Here is a 19,864-nt window from a genome sequence, read left to right as displayed (position 1 = left end):
AATAAGATAAATGTAATTGTACTAGTTTTTTTTTTTTTTTAAATAAATCAATGCATTATATTTCCTTTCATACACTGGCTCACTTCTTCTTATCTGAATTACCGACATGACTAATGACTAGTTCAAGATTCTGGATCAGACAGTGACCTGATTGGCTGATTAAACTTCTTCTTAGATGAGATTCATTATAAAGGATTCAGATAAAATATTTATTTAAATGTGAGCAACACTATATTGATGTGAGATCTTCTTTTGATAATTATATATATATATATATATACAGTATGTGGTTTATTGTCTGGGCCTCATGTGTAAAACTGATAATACAGAATATAAATAATAAATGTTGCCTCTTACTGTTTAAAGAACAAACTGTAAAACTACACATTTGATTAAAATTAGTCCATAAACATGATGAATAGTGTGAATCTCATAAACTTCTTACAAACTGTGCAATGGCCAGAAAAGAAAAATGATTAGTCTGATTAAGAGAATATATATAAAAATATATATCTAAATTTCCAAACTGGAAAAGTGATATTGTGGAGCGCAGGGCTTTACAGTGTTTAAAAGTTTTTGATGTTAGTACTGATGTGACGCCAGTGTTTCAGTAACAACACCAAAACTTTCCATAAGTTACTTTGAGAAATACAAATATTTCTCTACAGAGTCCTCTTCTTAAAATAAAATTTTCCATCGGCTGAGTCACAGCATGGAGAGAAGTAGAGGCGTTCATTTATTACGTGCTGCAGCTGAAATGCACCTGCTGTAATGAATCCACGTCAAACAGGGTCTTAAGCCAACAAGACAGATGTATAAATGCAAAGTCAGGCTGTGAGGTACAATCTCTGCTCTGCCTCCGCGTCTAATTCAACGCTAACGTTTATGTTCAATAAACGAACAGAAGTCACAGATGAAGCTCAGGAGATACGACACACTCTGGAGAAAGATAAGAGACAATAAATAACATTTCCAGCAGCTTCCTCAGACCGTGCGTCACACAAACGGGGACAGGGAGACTGAAATGTGACTGGTTTCGGTGGGTCTGCAGCGGGCGGCCTGCTCTGATTTCTGCTCTGTTCGGACAGACAGATGCTGAGCAGGTGAACTGTTACTCTGAATCATAAAGCTGCATGAAATGCCACAGCCCTGAGCTGGAATGATATTTACTTCATGCATTCTGCTGTATTGTACTGACAGGAAACAAAAATGCAGTGTGTGTGTGTGTATAAATCAACCGGGAGATTTACTCACAACACATCTACATTTACCAGGACGATCTGCAGCTACACGTGACGCGCAGGCTGTTAGATGACAGCACAGCTAATATCTGTGTTTCAGATCTAACTCTGGTTCATTATTGACAGCACCACACAGCAGTGGTGTGCAGGGAATTTAGTCAGTTCCAGTGCTGGTTACAAGCTTCACGGCTGCTCTTCCCTCCTTCTCCCCTGCTGCACAAGATGGATCCTTCACAAAGATGGAAAACACCCCTGCCTCTCTGTCTCTCTCTCTCACACACACACACTCGCTTCATAAACTGGGTCAGTCTTGCCTTTTTTCTGTCTCTGTGCATTAGGGTATACCTTTACACATTCACCCTCTGTCTCTTACACACACACACACACACAGATGTTCAAAGGGGATTCCCACCCTGCTTATAGCTGCACCGACGACGGAAAAGTCACTGATGTGTGCTACAGATGGAGACTGGGTGTGGTCACATCTAAGTGTGTGTGTGTGATGGAGCCATATTAAATAATCAGTGTCACCAACCAACGTCAGTGTGTGTGTGTGCGCGTTTGTGTGGAAAAAAAGCGGAAGCAGAAGGGGAGATGAGAGTAATGATGGAAAAAGCCTGTCTGTACCTGCCGCAGACGCTGTACACCCAGAGACTTACAAGACTTTTGTCCAAAGTCTTCATATGACTCAGACGGTCTTTGTCCCTCAGCTCTTTGCCATCTCCTCTGCCACTGGTCCTTTCTCTCACTCTCAGCAGCTGTTTTATTCATTTTGTTTTATTTCAGTCATTTCTTGTTTGATTGCGAGATGCAAGAGCTAAACAGCGAGAGGCAGAAGTGACTGCTGCAGAGATATGAAACGGCCGAGAGCACCTGCGTGACTAAAAAATTAAAAAATCTGAACCGGCACAGCGATGATTTTCTTCTGTTTGAGATATTAGATCTGTAATTACATTTTAATTATTGTGGATTTATCAAATCCAGTGATTTGTGGGCAATTCAGATGGAGACAGACAGACAGAGATCCACACAACTGTCCTAGTGTCGATAAAGGGAATCACACCTACAACCCAACATACTGGTCAATAGATAAATAGTAAATAGAATTTGGCAGCTTCAAAGCCACTTGAAGGCTGCTCCTTACTATCAAAGGTTCAGAAATAATTTATCGGCATTATTCAAGTGGAACAATGACCGCGAAGGAAGGATTAGTCCAAGAATCCTGTAATGGATTGGATGTGCTTGACTAGTCCAGAGGAAATCCCTCAGGATGCTGCATGTTACATGAGGCCACATTGTGTTTCTTTAATGCCAAACTGTGTTGGATCTGGAATGTGCCTTCTAGGATGTGTGCAGAAATTGAATTCAGGGGATGAATCTGTACATAAATCGCTCACGAATCATTCTGCGGAAGCTGACAATGCTTATTTAAAGCTCTGACTGGCTGTATGATGTGTAGCATGTCCAAATTATTTCTTTTCATCTGCTCTTCTCTCTCTCTCTCTCTCCCTCTCTCTCTCTCTCTGCCTGTGTCATGTAGAACCACAGCTGAAGGGCATAGTGACCAGGTTGTTCTGCAGACAGGGCTTCTATCTCCAGATGGGCCAGGATGGAAGTCTGGACGGGACCAAAGACGACAGCACCAACTCCTGTGAGTACGCACTCCGCACACCATGCATGCACAGGTACGCTGGTTAAATTTCTGCTGCAGCCTCGTCTCAGAGATCATCTCTTTATCTACTGCTAATTTATAACTGCAAATACGTTCTGATAAAACACGTAATGCAATCTGAGTTAAGCTTTGTACTCAACATGCCATGACAGTCTCTCTCAAGGCCGAATAGCTACAGGCGACAGGTCAGTCTCTCAGTCTTCATCTGATCTGAGGAATGCTGAGAGACCAGCAGGAAAGAATAAGACCAGATGATCTAATGTGATCTAATGAACTGTAGTTATTATAAACATGGTTAAAGGAATTTCTCTGTAGCAAATTCCTCAATTTACCAAGCACTTCCAAACATACCGTACGGCTATACCGTCATTCAAGAATATTGATCTTGATGGCTCTGTTTTCAGAGAACACACCAACTGTTGGACTGAGAGCGACGAGTGGCGGCTCTGAGGGTTTGGTTTTTTAAGGCCTTGTTTGTTGGACCTCTGCATCCAGCGCAGCCTCCAGCGAGGAGCTGCAGATGGACGGCTTATTGATAAATGCAGCTTTTGCAATATTCTAATTTGCTCGTCTTTGAGAAAATGAAATGCTAATCAGTGATAACTGGTCCACAGTCTCCCCTCCACATTGGCTGGGCTTGTTGCTCTCTGCCACCGGCCTGCAGCAGTGTCCCACTTGTTTACTACGATTTATTTATTCATGTCTTCGCATCAGTTTTTGGCAGACGTCTTCACGTCACCATGTTTTTATTCAAATTCCTGCCACGGCTCATCATGTAGATCAAACAGAATTTACTGCCGCTCACACTTGTTGCCAAGCGTCAGTTTGTCTCAGTCACTGAGGAGACATCAGTGACATTTCCTGCAGCCCTTAAAAGAAGGGCTGTTACCAGTGCACGAGTGTGACAGTGGTTTAGAAAGTGTGATATTTATCAAGGGAGATTACTGGCAGGTGTGCTCATGCACATTTGATAAATTTCTCCTGCTCAGCCCTGAACACTGTAAACCCGGTTGTTTAGAGAGATTTAGCAATAATATCTATGTAAGAGTGATTAATGAGGGCTGTGATAACCCAGGTGTAATCAGCCTCTGATTAGAGAGAGAATCAGCAGGGCTCTCGGTCCTAAAGAGCGCATCCACCATCACAGCCTTCATTACAGGTCATTGTTGTGTTTGATTTCATAATATCTCAATTATACAATAATATCTATGTATGTTTCCTTCTGCAAAATGGAGCATTAGAGCATATAGACAGCCGGTGTCAGACCGCTGTTCTGAAATGGTCATACTGCACTTGGCCTGGGCGAAAACAGAATAAGCAGACTGGAGGGGACGCGTCTCGCATTATGTTTTGATTTTAACTAAACAAAATCGACCGCTTCATCCCACGCTTCTCTAACCAATGACCTCTTGAAGTGGCTACATGAAACAAAGCTTAGTCTTCGATTCAGCCTGTCACAACAGCTCCACCATCTCTGATATCGTTCATCCATCGTTTCGCCTGATCTGTTTTACCGCAGAGGGCAACAACATGCAGATGGTGAGGAGTCAAGCGTGTTTTAGAAAACCACATCTTCAACACACGGATGTACATTAAGCTAAAATGCTTCTTATTTGACAAAAGTATGAGGCTGAAGAAATTTTCCAACAGAAATTGTAGACAGTGAGATCTGTGGATTATCTGGGACATTGTTTTAAGAATGACACACTGCTGTGGAGGCAGAAATCTCAGAGGTGGATATTTCTAAGCCAGGCATCAAACTCACAGCATGAAACAACAACATCTATGTGCCGGAGCCACAGGCTGCAGCTAGCAGTCGGAAAAGCAGCAGAGTCACAAATTACAGTATCGATAATTGATGAAAACATCCCCAAAATGAGATAAACGCTGCATCTCGAGATCCACACAATACGGCAGAAAGAAATGCTGGACGGACAATACAAAACAAGCTATTTTTTATCAAGGAGAGGTTCAAATAAGAAAAATCTTAACATCTCAGAAGTCTACAAATGAGGACAGTGAAAAAAAAGAAAACAGGAGAAACTGGGTTACCTCAAAAAGACAGAAAAATAAAACATGGCTCGACACCTGCATGTAAACATTAACCACATTTAAAAATACTGAAAATGTTCGCATTGAACCAGAACATCCGAATTTCTGTAAACTCACTGGATGTACGGAGAGAGGCAGGGTTCACCTTCAGTTTAGTCTGACATTGTTTCTGTCATAACAGCCCGACGGCCTGCGCCGTCGGCAGGCTAATCAATAACTCTGTAATGATAAGAGGCACGCGGGTTAAAGAGGTGTCGCTTCAACTGACCTCAGCGTGAGACCGAAGGATTTCAGCCCCCCCTGAAAGGTCACAACAAATGACGGCTGTTAATCGGCATAATCATTTTCACATCAGAGAGCAGCTTCATACAAGAATATATCACAACGGAGGTGTGTAATAATAATAACTAAGCTTTCCAAGCTTCATCGTTGTGGCAGCTCTGCCATTGTGTAACATCTGACCGGTCGCCTGAAATCACAGCTCCAGTGCGACTGGAGTATCACTCAATTTTCATGTCAATTTAATGTCAATTCCAGCTCTTTCATGTACAGATTATTATCACAGATGTTTGCAAATGATCTCTGCGGAACCTCCAGAGGCTTGTTCACATACCTTCAATTCCAAATGTCATGCTTCACAAAAAGTCTCTGTCGCTGAGAAGCTGACAGCCGTGTTTTGCAGAGTCATTTCACGACGCTGCTATGAAGTTATAACCTTTATGTTTTCTGTATGAAAATAAAAAACAGTTTTAAAGAGATAAGAATATCAGAACAGCAAAGCACACTGGGAGAGCTGTTTTACTGCCTCCTGCTTGTAAACAACCTCAGCATTCATTACACGATTCCCCTTGTTCAATCTCTCAATCAATTGTTAATGTGCTCTATGGATGTGGAAGCTTGACGTTCACAATTACATCTTATAACTGGAATAGATCTTAGACGATAGAAGACTGTAAAGGATTTCAGGCAGTGAACAAAAACACCAGTGACACTCGCACTGTCTTTTAAAATACACGCCTCAGGCCAGAAGGGTGTGATCAGTGCTCTGTTCCTTTACCGTCACTGACTGCTGCTCTTCAAATAACACTGACCTGATGCAGCTCAGAGCTGGATTGTGCCTTTGAAAAAAAGAGACAAGAATCGGCTGAAAAATGAAAATGTCATGAACTAAATTTACCTCGGTTGAACTATACAAAATATCCAGTGGATAAAATGGATAAAATGGATAAAACGTTCCAAGTCAGACTCAGAGACGCCTCTAAACTGCACAAACGTGTCGTAAATCGCTCGATTCAATCTGATAAAGGCTGCAGCCGTCGACACCATGAGCTGCCACAGAAACAAATAGGGGACGGTTTGACATGAAGTGGACCATAACTTAGACGTGTGGTCCAGAGGAGAAGACAGTCATGGAGATGGAACACATTACAAACACCTTAACTGTATGGAGCTATAGAGATAAATGAATGATGAGAATTTGCAGTGGCTTGAATTTTCAGCCAGTGTTCTGCAGACGTCTTCCTCTGGTTTAAAAGCCCTTCAACCAGCCCCACGCGGCTGAGCTGCTGCTCCACCTCACCAGCCAACCAAACCAACTGAGCAACAGGCGACTGTTACAGTGCTCCGAGCGCTGTATTTCAAGACGAGACGCACACACACACGAAGAGGAAACACACCAACATGAACTCAGTTTGTCTGTTTCTGTCCTCAGCTCTGTTTAACTTAATTCCCGTGGGTCTGAGAGTCGTGGCCATCCAATCAGTCAAGACTGGCCTCTACATCGCCATGAACGGAGAGGGTCACCTCTACTCCTCGGTGAGCATGCACACACACCTACACACACACACACAGGCAGTGTACTGTACATGTGAGCATGGACACTTAAGAAAGAGCAGTTCCCAGCCTGAGCTCTGCTGTTCTGGAGCTGGACAGAAGGTGTGTGTCATTCTTTCACACATTTATTTTCTTGATTTCAGCTCTCGTGCAAACTAACATTTAAAGGAACTCACTTCAAACAGATTTCACCTGCTATTTTCTCATTATTCTGCTCAGCAGAGCCACTGGGTGATTTCAGTGCCACTCCTCAGCCAGCCCCGTGTACAGACCATTGCATTCGCCGTGTCCGGGGACTGGGGTCTGTCTGCAGAGCCTCTGCTGCTCTGTCTGAAAGACGACACACGTGTGAGCGAAAAAAGGGAAAATGGATCACACGCTTAAAGAGCAGCTACAAGCAAATATTGCTCTGAATGACACAATATGTAACCTACATTTCAGTTTAAATTTAAAGGAGGATTTAAGGGACAAATTAAATAAAATTCAAACAATATGTATGTTGATAAAAAGCTTTTTCTCATGTCAGAGGAGAATATGAAAGACCTGATCTCTGAGGCTTTAGTGGAACAAAAGATTGGAGACAGGTTCATTAGGCAGAGACAGGGAGAAAAAGGTTTGGGGGGAAAATACATTAAGCATGAATTATTTCATTATATGTTAATTGTTAGTTTTAATGTCCTTAACTGCCTTTCCAGGAGCATCTCCTCCCTGAGCATAAAATATTCAGAAAAAGAAAACAAAACAAAATCACTTCAAGTTGTAAATGGAAACTGGAAAATGAAAAATAAAAATCCCAATTAGTGAAAATCTTGTCAAATCACTGACGTACTGTAAGGGAGGGACATACAGGACAATATGGAAGACATGAGAAATTAAGAAAAGAAGGAGGTGGTGAAGAGCAGGTGGAGGCGAGGAGGACAGAGGGGAAGTGAGGCAGAGGAGCAGCGACCGGCTGTGAGGAGATCTGCTGGAGCAGAATATGAATTATTTCCATGCTGACTCTTAAGAGAGAGTTCATGCTCCTCCACTGATTGTCTCTTCTCCCTGACATCATCCCTCTTTCCTCCCCTTCATTTCTTTTTTTTGGGGGGTGGATGAGAATAGCCAGAGAGCGGGGGAAAGAAGGTGACGGGAGGAGAAGACAGGAAAGGAGAGGTGATAGAGAGATGAAAGGAGGGAAATGAAAGGGAGAGGTGAGAGGAGTAAAGGTGAGGCCAGGACAAATAACAAAAAAAAAGATGAGGAGGAGAGAAGAAAGGATAGACTAGGGTGGGAGGCAAAAGAGAGGAGGTGAGGTGAGGAGGAAACAGGACATAAAGGCAATGAGAAGAAAAAGATGTGAAGGGAGTAAAAAGGTTGTATACAGAAGATGAAAAAAGACAAAGAGGAAGGGAGAAATTGGTAGCAGACAGAAGAGCGAAGGAGGGAGAGGAAGCAAGAAAAAAGTGTTGCAGACAGTTGTAGACGGTGGAGGAAAAGATGGAGATGAGGTGGTGAGGAAAGAGGAAAGCAAACTGTAGAGAGAAGATGAAGATGGAGAGAAAGGAGGAAAGAGTTTTATGCAGAACAGGAAAAAGATGAGAGGAGAGGAAGACGGAAAAACGTTGTAGACAAAAGGATGAGAGGAGGAGAAAGGAGATCTGTGCTGCTCTGCTGGGCTTTCTCAGCCTGTCGCTGAAAGTCACAGATGCATGAGGGCTGCCTGTAAATAATTGAAGAGGGGGAGTTCCCCCCTACACACACACACACACTCACACACACACACTCACACACACACACACACACACACACACACACAGTAGAAATCCCCTCTAAAGCTGCGTAGAGGGAAAGCGTGGATGTTTGATCATGCTCCAGCTCTGTGACTGATTTGCAGGCAACATGATAACAAATATATAAATTACACAGAGCAGGTCTAATTTATCATGATGTCAGCTCCGCTTGATGTTTAATTGGTTGCTGCAAAGGTCCTGGTGAGAGTAGTGTGCTGTAGAGCGAGCTAAGGACGATGCCACTGTGCCTGAAGTGATACTCATTAAACATTACGAGGGCGCTATTACAGCTGCAGTTTGTTTCATCCTGGTCCTGATCCGCGGCGCTGGCGCTCACCTTTATGTATTTTTGTAATTGGCCGGTTCAGGTCCACACAGACATGTTATAGCATGCAGATAGCAGATGCTGATAAATCTCCTGGTAGCTATATACTGGTTTGTTTGATTATTTTCACTACCACGTGTTGAGACTTCATAGTGCTGGTTCTCGATCAATCTAAGTGACCAGAACAAAAGGAACAAACACGTACTGTACGCTCACACACACACAGCCTCACATTCCTGCATTAACAGACATGATTTAGTAAGAACATTTAAGCACACTGCAGCTGCACTGTGATCATTATAATCAGAACATGATGTACTGAACACTGAATAACAGGGTGCATGGAAAGGTGTTTGTGGAGCAAATGTGTAATGGCATGTAATATTTTCTGTTGGCGGATTCTATTTTTGTTTCTGTGTCTAATGGATGAACATGAAATGCAATTCAAGTGTTTTGTCGCTGGCAGATAGAAAAAAACAAACATCATGACGTTCGTTTTTTGGCCTGTATGTCACATGAGTTTACAGCCCGTGTTACGCTTCAAACGCAGGATAACTGTGTCTCACTGTCTCACTGAAAACCTCCGGGTCACATTTCTCTGAATGAACATTAACAAGGTGAATCTTATACAAGTTTGACACGGTATAATTCAACTTATGAATCAATCATTTAGTCTGTAAATGTCAGAAAAAAAGAGTGGAAAAAAATGCTCATGATATTTTTCCTTTGCTCAAGGTGACGCCTTTAAACTGCTTGGAAACCAAAAGACATTCAGTGATGTAAAATATAAAAAAGCTGCAAATCCTCACACTTGAGAAGCTGGAACCAGCTACTGTTACTGTTACTGGCAAATAAATGATCAGTTATCAAAGTACTAATGAACTGTTTCAGAGCGACCGTTTCTGAAGATCTTTGGCAGAATAAAAGGTGTTTTTTCATACTTTTGTCCAATATAGCAACACATTACTGTCAGAGCATCTGATAATTCTGAGATCGTTTTAATTGTGGTATTAATTTTATCCCCACCCGCGTGTCAGAAATTGCATCCTCCATGCAACAGAGCTAGTTAAGTCTGCGCCTGTTCCTCAATTTGCTGCTCTGCTTTCAATAAGATTCTTTATCCTCTTATTGCAAATGGTTAATGATATGCTGCAAACTTAGTTATACATGGTAGGACTGTCTTATTAATCCCAGATCCCAAGCATCTGGCAGTGTGTGGTTGTGCATGTACGTGTGGCGTGTGCACGCGTGTGGGTCTGGGCGTGCGTGTGTGCAACTAACAGATGGCACAGTGTGCAATGAGCTGCTATGTGATAATTATGGAGCATGCTGGGGAAGAAAGTGGAAAAAAAAAGTGCTGATGAGTTTGGGACTCTGTGTGTGTGTGTTTGTGCGTGAATGAGACGAGAGTGTGTTACTGCGCAAAAGTGTGTGTGATACACACGTTGGCATGGTGTGTATGTGTGTGGGTTGTCGGGTAGGTGTAGGTGTCAGGATGTCAGCTGAGAGGTGAAAGAGGAAATGGACTTTTTCTGTAAAATTGTTGCACGTTTCCTGTAACACAGAGCCGTTACTGATTATTTAAAAAAGGCTTTCCTGTCGAGAATAATAATAAATTCTCCAAAGAGACAAGCAAGAGGAAGATTTGAACTTGTACTCTCTGTGGCTATAATGAGTTAAACTGTTTATTTACCAGTTTGGTCATGAGATTTATCTAGATACATGACCGAGGCTCGTGTACAGCAGTGTCCCCCTGAAATCTGCTTGTTTTTCAAATCTGAATAGTGCTGACTGTCCACCAGCCAAGATTAGATATGGAAATGTATTCCTCCATGCCAGCTCCTCTGAGTCAGACTGTTAGAGCCCCAGTCTGTCTGCCGGAGAGGTCCTGGGAGCCCAAACACCATCAATCCAAGTCCACTCTCAATCCATCTCTTTCATCCCCTTGTTGCTCCTCTTGTTTCTTTGCTGATACTTTATCTCCTCTATCTGCCTCCTTCCCTTAAAGTCCAGGTTTCTTCAGGTCACAGAAACATCTTAAAGTACTGCAGGGGTCAGCAAATAGCCTGCGGTCAAATCTAGTCCACCTCTAAAACTAAATTTTCCTTTTACTCTACAACATTTAGTTTCAGAAATCTCCCAGTATAAATCGTCACACAGCTCCTGGCGCTGAAATGAAGTGTAGTAGACTTAGGAGATGATCACGATAAGAAATAAAATCCCTCCATTTTGATTAAAAAACTACAGCGTCTTGTTAATTCAAAGACAAATTTCATTCACCACTGTTATTTAACCAGTAGAGAACTCACACACACACATCGAGGTAAGATTATAACAGAACTGCCAGCTTAGGTGTCTGTGTGTTTAGGTCTCATATCTTGCAGCTGCAACATCCAATCAAAGATCAATTGATTAATCATTTCAGTTCTATTTCATTGATTACAGTGTTAAAAAAAAGGAGACCTTCACCTTCGTTCTGAGCTACAGCCTGTTTTCCTACAACAGGTTGTTTTAAACAAACAGTGTGTGTGTTATATGTATGTATCTCTGTGTGTATGTCTGGCTCATGTCTGTGTACGTGGGCGTGTGCTTCCATTCATAACACAGCCGGTACAGCACTCAGACAGAGTGAGTCCTGTGATGTCTCTATCCAGAGAGATGAGAGGGAAGAGGAGTGGCAGAGAGAATAAACGTTAGCCATGTGAGTCATGACACACACGGACACACGCTTTCTGCAGACTAGAGAATGAATTAGTTACCGGTGAGCCTTTTCAAAGATGCCGCACTGTGAATCACTGCAATCGTGGCCCTGAAGTACCACAGGACAGACGTCACGCTCGAACAGCAGGTCGGAGCACGACAGGCTTACTGCTTGTAGATTCATTTAAAACAGAGAAAGTGAAGGAATCTGCAAAACTGATGCCGCCATTTTATTTGTTGTGTTAATCAGCTGGTTTGTGGACCGTCTTAGACTCAGGCCATGTGTAACCTCTTTATAAAGAGAGGATACACTGGCAACAGGTGGATGCTCTGATCCACTTCAACATTATCCAGAAAGACGCTGAGTTGGCCAATCAAAAAGTTACAGTCACTCATCTTAAGTTACTCTGTGTCCACGTGCATCAGATGGAAATAATAAAAGGAACAGTTTTAATATTTGACACAAGTTGTCTCCTAATTCAATCCACCCATTGTTTCCCAACCAGCTCTCTGAGTGTACCTGTGCTGCCAGTCGCTGCTCCAGCTCCAGCACACTCATATCCATAACAGTGTAATTGGATCAGGTGCACAGGTCTGAAGTGGTTGAGGAGTTCCCGACACGCTGGGAGCGACTCTGTGATGGGAGACAGGTTCATGCCTGGGTTCAGTCTGTCTGGGACGGAGGACATCGCTTCATATCCGTCCTCTAACCACGCGCTTTACTCTTTTGTTTTTGTGCTCCAGCACTTTTCTTTCCGCTCCTCCTCTCCCTTCTTCTCTGTGGTCTTCTTTTCTTTAGAGTGATTTGTTTACCCACAATCCCCCTGGGTAATTAGTGCTGTGATAATAACTGGTGTTGGAAACAAACACACCCACTCGCTAAGCTGTGCACACAAACAAGACACACACGCGAGCAGACACACACATATACATACACACTGGGATGAAAAACAACTTCCTTGAGCTTAGTCGCATTAAGTAACGTTACAAGTAGAACAACTGTGCCCTCACTTTGATATATTTTGTGGTGTAGTTGTGAGGATTTGTTGGATATTTGGGATCTTGTGATGCTGATCAATGACAGAAGAGACGCAACAACCAGATTTCACCCCTTCACACCATCACTGGAACTTCAGAAGAACCTGCCGCACATTATCAGGCCACATATTACTTTAATCATGTACCTCAATGTTAATAGTGTTTACGTTCTTTCATTTGCTTAATATATGGAAATAACAGGAAGACTTGGCTTGTCTCCCTCCTGAACAGCAGACTATTGCTGTGCAATCATTATGAGATAATGGCAGTTTGCATTTTTTCATTCACTGTGACTGAGAAAGTCAATTGCAACAAGCAGAAGGGGCAGTAGAAACGGCTCTGTAAGACACGTGCCACTGAATGGGCCATTACTGAGCTTTCTTCAGTCCACTCCTGTTGACCTCATTATCAACAATCTCCAGTGGCATCAGAAAAAACACCAACAGCCCAGGCTGACCTTGTGGTTTCCATCTCCCCCGTTATGAGAAACATTAGTGAGCAGGTGCACGTCGGCTACGGTCGAGTCAGTCAGTCATTCAGACAGTCTGTCTTTAGCCTATGAGCCTGTAAAGTCAGGTCTTGAATTGAGAAGCTCACATCGGGGTCACCAGCCTGAGCTCTCTGCCCTCCCTCACAGTATATTTGATGCCACTCATCCAGCTCCCTTTAACAAGACATGTCCCTGATGGCTTATGGATTAAAAGCTTTGATAAATTATTAAAAAAACAAAACAAAACATAGAAAATACACAAGTACAGTTATTATTTACAATAGGGTATTGTTGTGCTATGAAGGTGCTTTTACTGGGAAGCTCCCAGTGGCCGGCAGTCAGGCTGTGGCAGCACTGGGCAGCTAGTTGCCAAGTTTTGTTATTAGAGAAGCCTTGTGCCGTGCCAAGAGTTGAGATTGCCTTTCCCACTCTGTTTTTGAGTTTCTTATTTTTAGGTTTGTAATGGACGAGGGACAAAGTGCTGCCTGCATCAGTTTGGTCTGTTTCAGAGCAGGATACTTAACATGTTAATGGGCTCTTCTCCGTCTGATTATGGCTGCCTGAAAAACAGCACCTACTCAGCCAAGCATGCATGCGTGTGTGTGTGTGCGCGCAATTCAGAAGACGGCGACGTGCATGCATGTGTGCACTGTGTTCACTTCTGCTGAATCTCTGCAGAGCACAGAGAAATGACGGAGCGAGGAGAAAAAAAAAAGAAGAGCGATGAGAGAAACACAAAGATAAGAGAAGGGAGAGAGAGAGAGAATCCCCTGCTGTTTTTCCAATCAGGAGGCGTCGTCCTCCTCACTGGGTGATTTATTCTCTCTTCGCTCCTTCATGTCCCAATTTCAAAGCCCCCCCCCCCCCCCCCCCACACACACCTACCTCACCCTCCATTTCTTTCATTCATTCTTTCTCCCTGTCTTCTGTCTGTGGGCAGCTTGTGAACATGGCTATTTAGAAATGACGACAGAAACGCATTCAGACAGCCAGTGTTGTTAAAATGACTCACCTGTGAGGCTGTGAGGTTTTCATCTAAAGTAATCCTTACAGTTCACTTTTTCTCTCTGAAGTCAGTCGGGAATAAATGTTGCTGCTTCAGACGAGACATCAAACATCTTTTATTTTAAAAGCAGCATTAAATGATGTATGACCTCTCTGACCAACATTAATAAGTGTCTGGAACCCGTCTCTGCACACCGGCAAAGATCACCCTCCTTAACAAATGAATAATGAATCCGGGGTGCAGGTCAAGACTAAATATATATATTATTAAGTTAATTTAATCCAGGAATGAAAAATATTAAGCTCTACAGAGAACAACCACGCTGTTAATGCAAATCAAAGCCGCGGTTACCAAAGGAGAACATTAGATTTGTGGCGGTGTGTTTGTGTGTGTGTGTGTGTCACTGACATTGCCAATAAATAGAGCATTCATTCATTATCACCTGTCTTGTTTTGTTGCCAACCAATCATTTAGTCAAATTTCATATCCCAGCCTGCACCTCCCTCCATTCATCCCCCAGAGCCACAAGTGTGTGTGTGCTTGTGTGTGTGTGTGCCAGTGTCTGATCCCTCGCAGCTGTGTATTGGTGCCACCCAGCTCTACCTTTATTAAGTGTCTTCCTATGTTAGCATGAGCGGATGTGGTAGAGCATGAGATACAGAACATTATATATTAAACTAGACAATTTCCCTTTGGGAAATCGCGAGAGTGGTGCATTGCACTGCTAGTAATGTTGTGTGCTTCGCAAAACCCAGTATTGACACTATTGTGTGTGTGTGTGTGTGTTTGTGTCTGAATGTGTTTGTGTGCCTCTGTCAATATTGTGCGGTGGTGCTGCACCGCACAATATTGACTGTGTGTCTGTCTGTGTGTGTCTGTGTTTGTGTTTGTGTGTGTCTGTGTGTGTGTGCCTGAGTGGGTCTGTGTCAATACTGGGTTGTGCTTCGCACAACCCAGTATTGACTATTGTGTGTGTGTGTCTGTGTGCCTCTGTGTGTGTCTGTGTTTGTGTTTGTCTGTGTGTGCCTGAGTGGGTCTGTGTCAATACTGGGTTGTGCTTCGCACAACCCAGTATTGACTATTGTGTGTGTGTGTGTATGAGTCTGTGCGTGTGTCTGTGTTTGAGTGCCTCTTTCCTGTGTGCCTCTGTCAATATTGTGCGGTGCTGGCGCACCGCACAATATTGACTTTGTGTGTGTCAGTCTGTCTATGTGTGTGTCTGTGTTTGTTTGTGTCTGTGTGTGCCTGAGTGGGTCTGTGTCAATACTGGGTTGTGCTTCGCACAACCCAGTATTGACTATTGTGTGTGTGTCTGTGTGCCTCTGTAAATATTGTGCGGTGCTACCGCACCGCACAATATTGACTGTGTGTATGTGTGTGTGTGTCTGTGTCTTTGTCAAAAGTCTGAGTGGGTCTGAGTCAATACTGGGTTGTGCTGCGCACAACCCAGTATTGACTATTGTGTGTATGTGTGTGTGCGTGTGTGTGTTTGTCTGTGTGTGGCTGAGTGGGTCTGTGTCAATACTGGGTTGTGCTTCGCACAACCCAGTATTGACTGTTGTGTGTGTGTGTCTGTGTTTGTGTGCCTCTGTCAATATTGTGCGGTGCTACCGCACTATTGACTATTGACTTTGTGTGTGTGTGTGTATGTGTAAGTGTGTCTTTTGACCCTTATAGTTCTCCTACAGTTCTAATTACAAAGACAGAGAGACATAGAGTTGTTACAGGGAGAGAGAGAGCCACAGCTCTTGCAGTCACCGTTGCCATGGGGATGAGCTTTCCTTCCGCTGAGGCAGCTCACAGGTGCTCTGACGAGCTCATTTTTGGCCGAATCGGGCCTGCCGAACAACTGCTATTCATGGAAAAACAAAACATGGTATCACTAAACAAACGGCACCATCAAAGAGAGAAGACTTTAAGGAAGACCTGAATCTATTTTTTATGGTCCTACTGTCTAAAATGTGGATTTTACAGCAAGTTTCAAAAAAGGGGATTTTCTGCTTTTCTCCAAAAATCCTCTGCTCGATTAACATTGGAGTCAATGGAGCAGTTGAGAGCTCCTCTTGTCGCTAAAAGGCACGCCAAAGAAAAACCGTAAATCCTACAGAAAAAATGAACACATTGTGAGAGAGAGGACAAGTGTGGCTACAACTCTGGAGAATTTCACTGCTCTAGAGTAAAATTTGTGGCCGTAGTCGTCGTGTAAAGAAAAAATTTCAGAGAGTTCTTTTAAAGCCTCTCCACTCTAACCTCCCACTCTAGCCTGGAACATTCCGCAATACACAATCATTGAAAAGCCTGAATTTTTTCAAAATCACTCATGATCAGTTGGAGCTCACAGTTCAAAAACTACACAACTTTTGAAAAAGTTGAATACACCCCGAATACACGAGACTTGTGTCTACATTTTACAGTTTGAATGGTGTTTCTAGGTGAAAGTATGCCAGAGGAGATACTGTTTGAAAAAGGGGAGAATTTGCGACTTTTTTGAAAATTTCCCAGCCATTCTCTATGGGAAAATTTCGGCCGGTTTTTCGCGAATTTCTTCGCGAAACGTGAATATTCTGGAGAACAAAATACAAGCACACCGAGTCCGATCGAGCCGCACGTTTTGATGTATCATTTGTTAGTGTGCGCTCAACGGTGTGGGACGAGTTACGAACCGAAAATCGATGCGGAAGAAGAAGAAGAAAGAGATGATTCGCAAGAACAATAGTGTGCATGCTTTGCATTGCACACTAGGTACCTCTATAGCTTTGCTATAGAGGTGCCTAGTGTGCATGCAAAGCAATGCACCACTAATAACCAATGCAAGTGTTTGTGTACGTGTCTATTTCTCTCTCTCTTGCTCTTGCATTCCCCCCAACACACACACCACACACACCCACTGACCCCTCCCTCTCAGCGCTGGTTGGTTGCCACGGCTACAGTGTCGCCTCTCTTCCTCATGTTGCTATGAGACTCGGACCGACAGACCTGAGCTGAATGACAATGTGTCTGTGGCTCTGGCAAGAGGCCCACAACAACCAATAAGAGACGGTCTAGACAAACACTTCCCAATCTGGGGTCTTGGGACCTGGTGGGTGATTGTTTGGGTTGGCAGGAGCCTCCTCAGACATATGAGGAGCAGTTTATTAACACTATTACTTTTTTTCTGGTCATAGAATGGGAAATAAAATAAATGCTTTGATTACATTACAGTAAATAAAACAGGGCTTGTTAAATCTGCATTAATCAATGTTTTTATATCAACAGTGGATCAATATGTACGCGTAATGGGCAAGGTGCTGCTCATAGTGACAAATCCAGAGAGAATTATCAACAACTCAGCAGTTTCCCTCAGCTCGAAGAATCTTTCTTATATCACCACATAATCTTACTGTTGTATTTATTACTTGTGTTTTCATATAATGATTGAAAAATAATCCAATTTTCCCCACATGGCTTATTAAAGTTTAATTTAACTTTATCGAGATATTAAAGGGAAATAACAATGTGCTGGGTTTACTGTAAAAACAGTTGGGACTGCTCCTCCCACACTGCTTTAATGAAGACACTTTAATGCCTTCAAGCCTAAAAATTTGCTCCCTTCATTGATTAGTTGACCGACAGAAAATTAACCACAACAAAAATATTTTCTGCTGTTTGGACGAAAGAGGCAGTTTTAAAATGTCAGCTCGAGCACTGGGAGATTTTTCAGCACTGTCATACTGACATTTTATAGATTAAACTATTAATCAAAACTAAACAAGTAAACAGATAAAAATAAATCATTAGTTGCAGTCTTGTCGAGAAAGCCTGCTAAAAATCAGTGAACAGTGGAAACTTGAAATCATATTTATTATATATCACTGACCTCAGCTTTTAGTTGTAACTATTGCTTGAGAAATTGCAGCTGGAGTCTGACTTCACAGGCTGCCTGAATCCTGACCTCCCCAGAAGAAGAATGCTTTATGTCAGGCTGCCTTTTATACTTGCTGCGACTCAGTAGTGCAAGCGGACACCAGGGAGGGACTATTTTTCTCCCAGTAAGAATAACACCTTGTTTCTGTGCTGAAATATGCTCCTCTAGAGGTGCCGGCACCCACGGAAAAGAGTTTTGACACATAACAGCAGAGCAGATGTGGGTGGGAGGGTGAGATCTTTGGGGCTTTGTGTCGCCAGAATCAATCCGCTTTTTTATCCGTTTAGTTTCTTTATTCGTGTGCATACAGAGAGAGCGTCGGGGGAAATGACACGGATTAATGCAACACGCCGTTCAGTCAGTGCTGTGCTGCTCCTCCCTGTCTGTGGCTGGTCAATGTGGTTCCGTTCATTTTTATATCAGATGTCAGACCAGAGAAATCTCTCTGATTTTACTTCAACTACAACAGCACACAACACAACACATTTGCTGCTGCAGTTAAACAACATGACCAACATTTCCTTTCGTCTCTGTCTGTGTTTCTCCTCAGGAACTGTTTACAGCAGAGTGTAAGTTTAAGGAGTCGGTGTTCGAGAACTACTATGTGATCTACAGCTCTATGCTCTACAGACAGAAGGAGTCGGGCCGGGCCTGGTTCCTGGGCCTCAATAAAGAGGGACAGGCCATGAAGGGCAACAGGGTCAAAAAGACCAAACCAGCTGCACACTTCCTGCCTAAACCTATAGAAGGTAACACGTTGTATATTCATATATAAACAAGGGCTTTATTTATATATATCTGTATTTTTAAGTTGGAGTCCCTGTTCTAATTTTTCCTCGTCTCCCTCCACTCCACCAGTTGCGATGTACCGAGAGCCTTCGTTGCACGATGTAGGGGAGGCGGTGCCTAAGCTCGCCGGGGGCCCGCCTTCCAAAAGCACAACCAGCGAACCGGTGGTCATGAACGGCGGCAAACCAGTCAACAAACCCGACAAGGAGGCGACATAACCCCACCCCCCCTTTTTACCCTCCTCTGGCCAACCAGAGGCCAGGAAAAGCCAGAGACTCGCCCCACTGCTGCGCTCTCAAAAACACTAAACTACAACAAAAAGGTAACAAAACAAACAACAGCTCAAGTTCTGACTGGTCAGCAGTGGGGCCGCACGCCCTGTCTCACCTCTCTCCCTATTGGACGGATCAGGTGTAGTGGGGCAGGGCCAGAAGGACAGAGCACTGCGGCTGGTGGCGGGGGAAGAGGAGGAGGAAGATGGGCCAGTGCCAGCCAGATATTTTGGAACTGGGACAGTGGCATGCCCTCATACTGGAGACAACATGACTTCTTAAAAATATACACAAAACAAACGAAAAAACGGAAAAAAATGTCGTCTTCACCGGTATTTTTCTGTGACAATCTGTAAGAATGAGGCCCCTTTTTCTTCTCCCGATAGTACTGTTTTCTGTTGCCGGGTATGCTTGCTCGCTAGTGGCTACAGACACACACACAGACGCACACACACACACACACAACTCCCACCCAAAATCGACCACTTGGATTCGATCTTAAAAAAACAGATTAAAAACATCAGCAAACAACGGGAAAAGAGAACACTTTAAAGACCAAGCACTGATGATTCAGAGGATACTTAGTCATCGATCAATTAAGATTTGGCAAAAGACATTCTGTACTGAGCTTACAATGAAATGTACTTGAAAGTGGCCCTGTGCACTACATACAAGACAAACACACCCACTAACCTGTCTCTAATTTTGATCATATACTATATATCTCCAGTTCCTATTTGAGACCACATAGCTTAAAGCATGTTTGTCTT

The 19,864-nt window shown here is 43.2% G+C and overlaps 1 protein-coding gene across 3 annotated transcripts in view; it reads left to right on the top strand.

Moving 5' to 3' along the window:
- Positions 1-19,040, top strand: part of LOC121177931 (fibroblast growth factor 14-like) — a 46,133-nt gene extending 27,093 nt beyond the window's left edge. For all 3 annotated transcript variants that reach the window (XM_041032373.1, XM_041032371.1, XM_041032372.1), the window contains 4 exons: positions 2,782-2,892; positions 6,677-6,780; positions 18,584-18,782; positions 18,892-19,040. In XM_041032373.1, the coding sequence (XP_040888307.1) occupies positions 2,782-2,892; positions 6,677-6,780; positions 18,584-18,782; positions 18,892-19,040 (563 nt within the window). The remainder of the gene's footprint in view (positions 1-2,781; positions 2,893-6,676; positions 6,781-18,583; positions 18,783-18,891) is intronic.
- Positions 19,041-19,864: the final 824 nt, after the last annotated feature.

Source organism: Toxotes jaculatrix, chromosome 24 (genome assembly GCF_017976425.1).
Source record: "Toxotes jaculatrix isolate fToxJac2 chromosome 24, fToxJac2.pri, whole genome shotgun sequence".
Classification (NCBI taxonomy): Eukaryota; Metazoa; Chordata; class Actinopteri; family Toxotidae; genus Toxotes; species Toxotes jaculatrix.
This window is presented reverse-complemented; position numbering and strand designations above follow the sequence as displayed.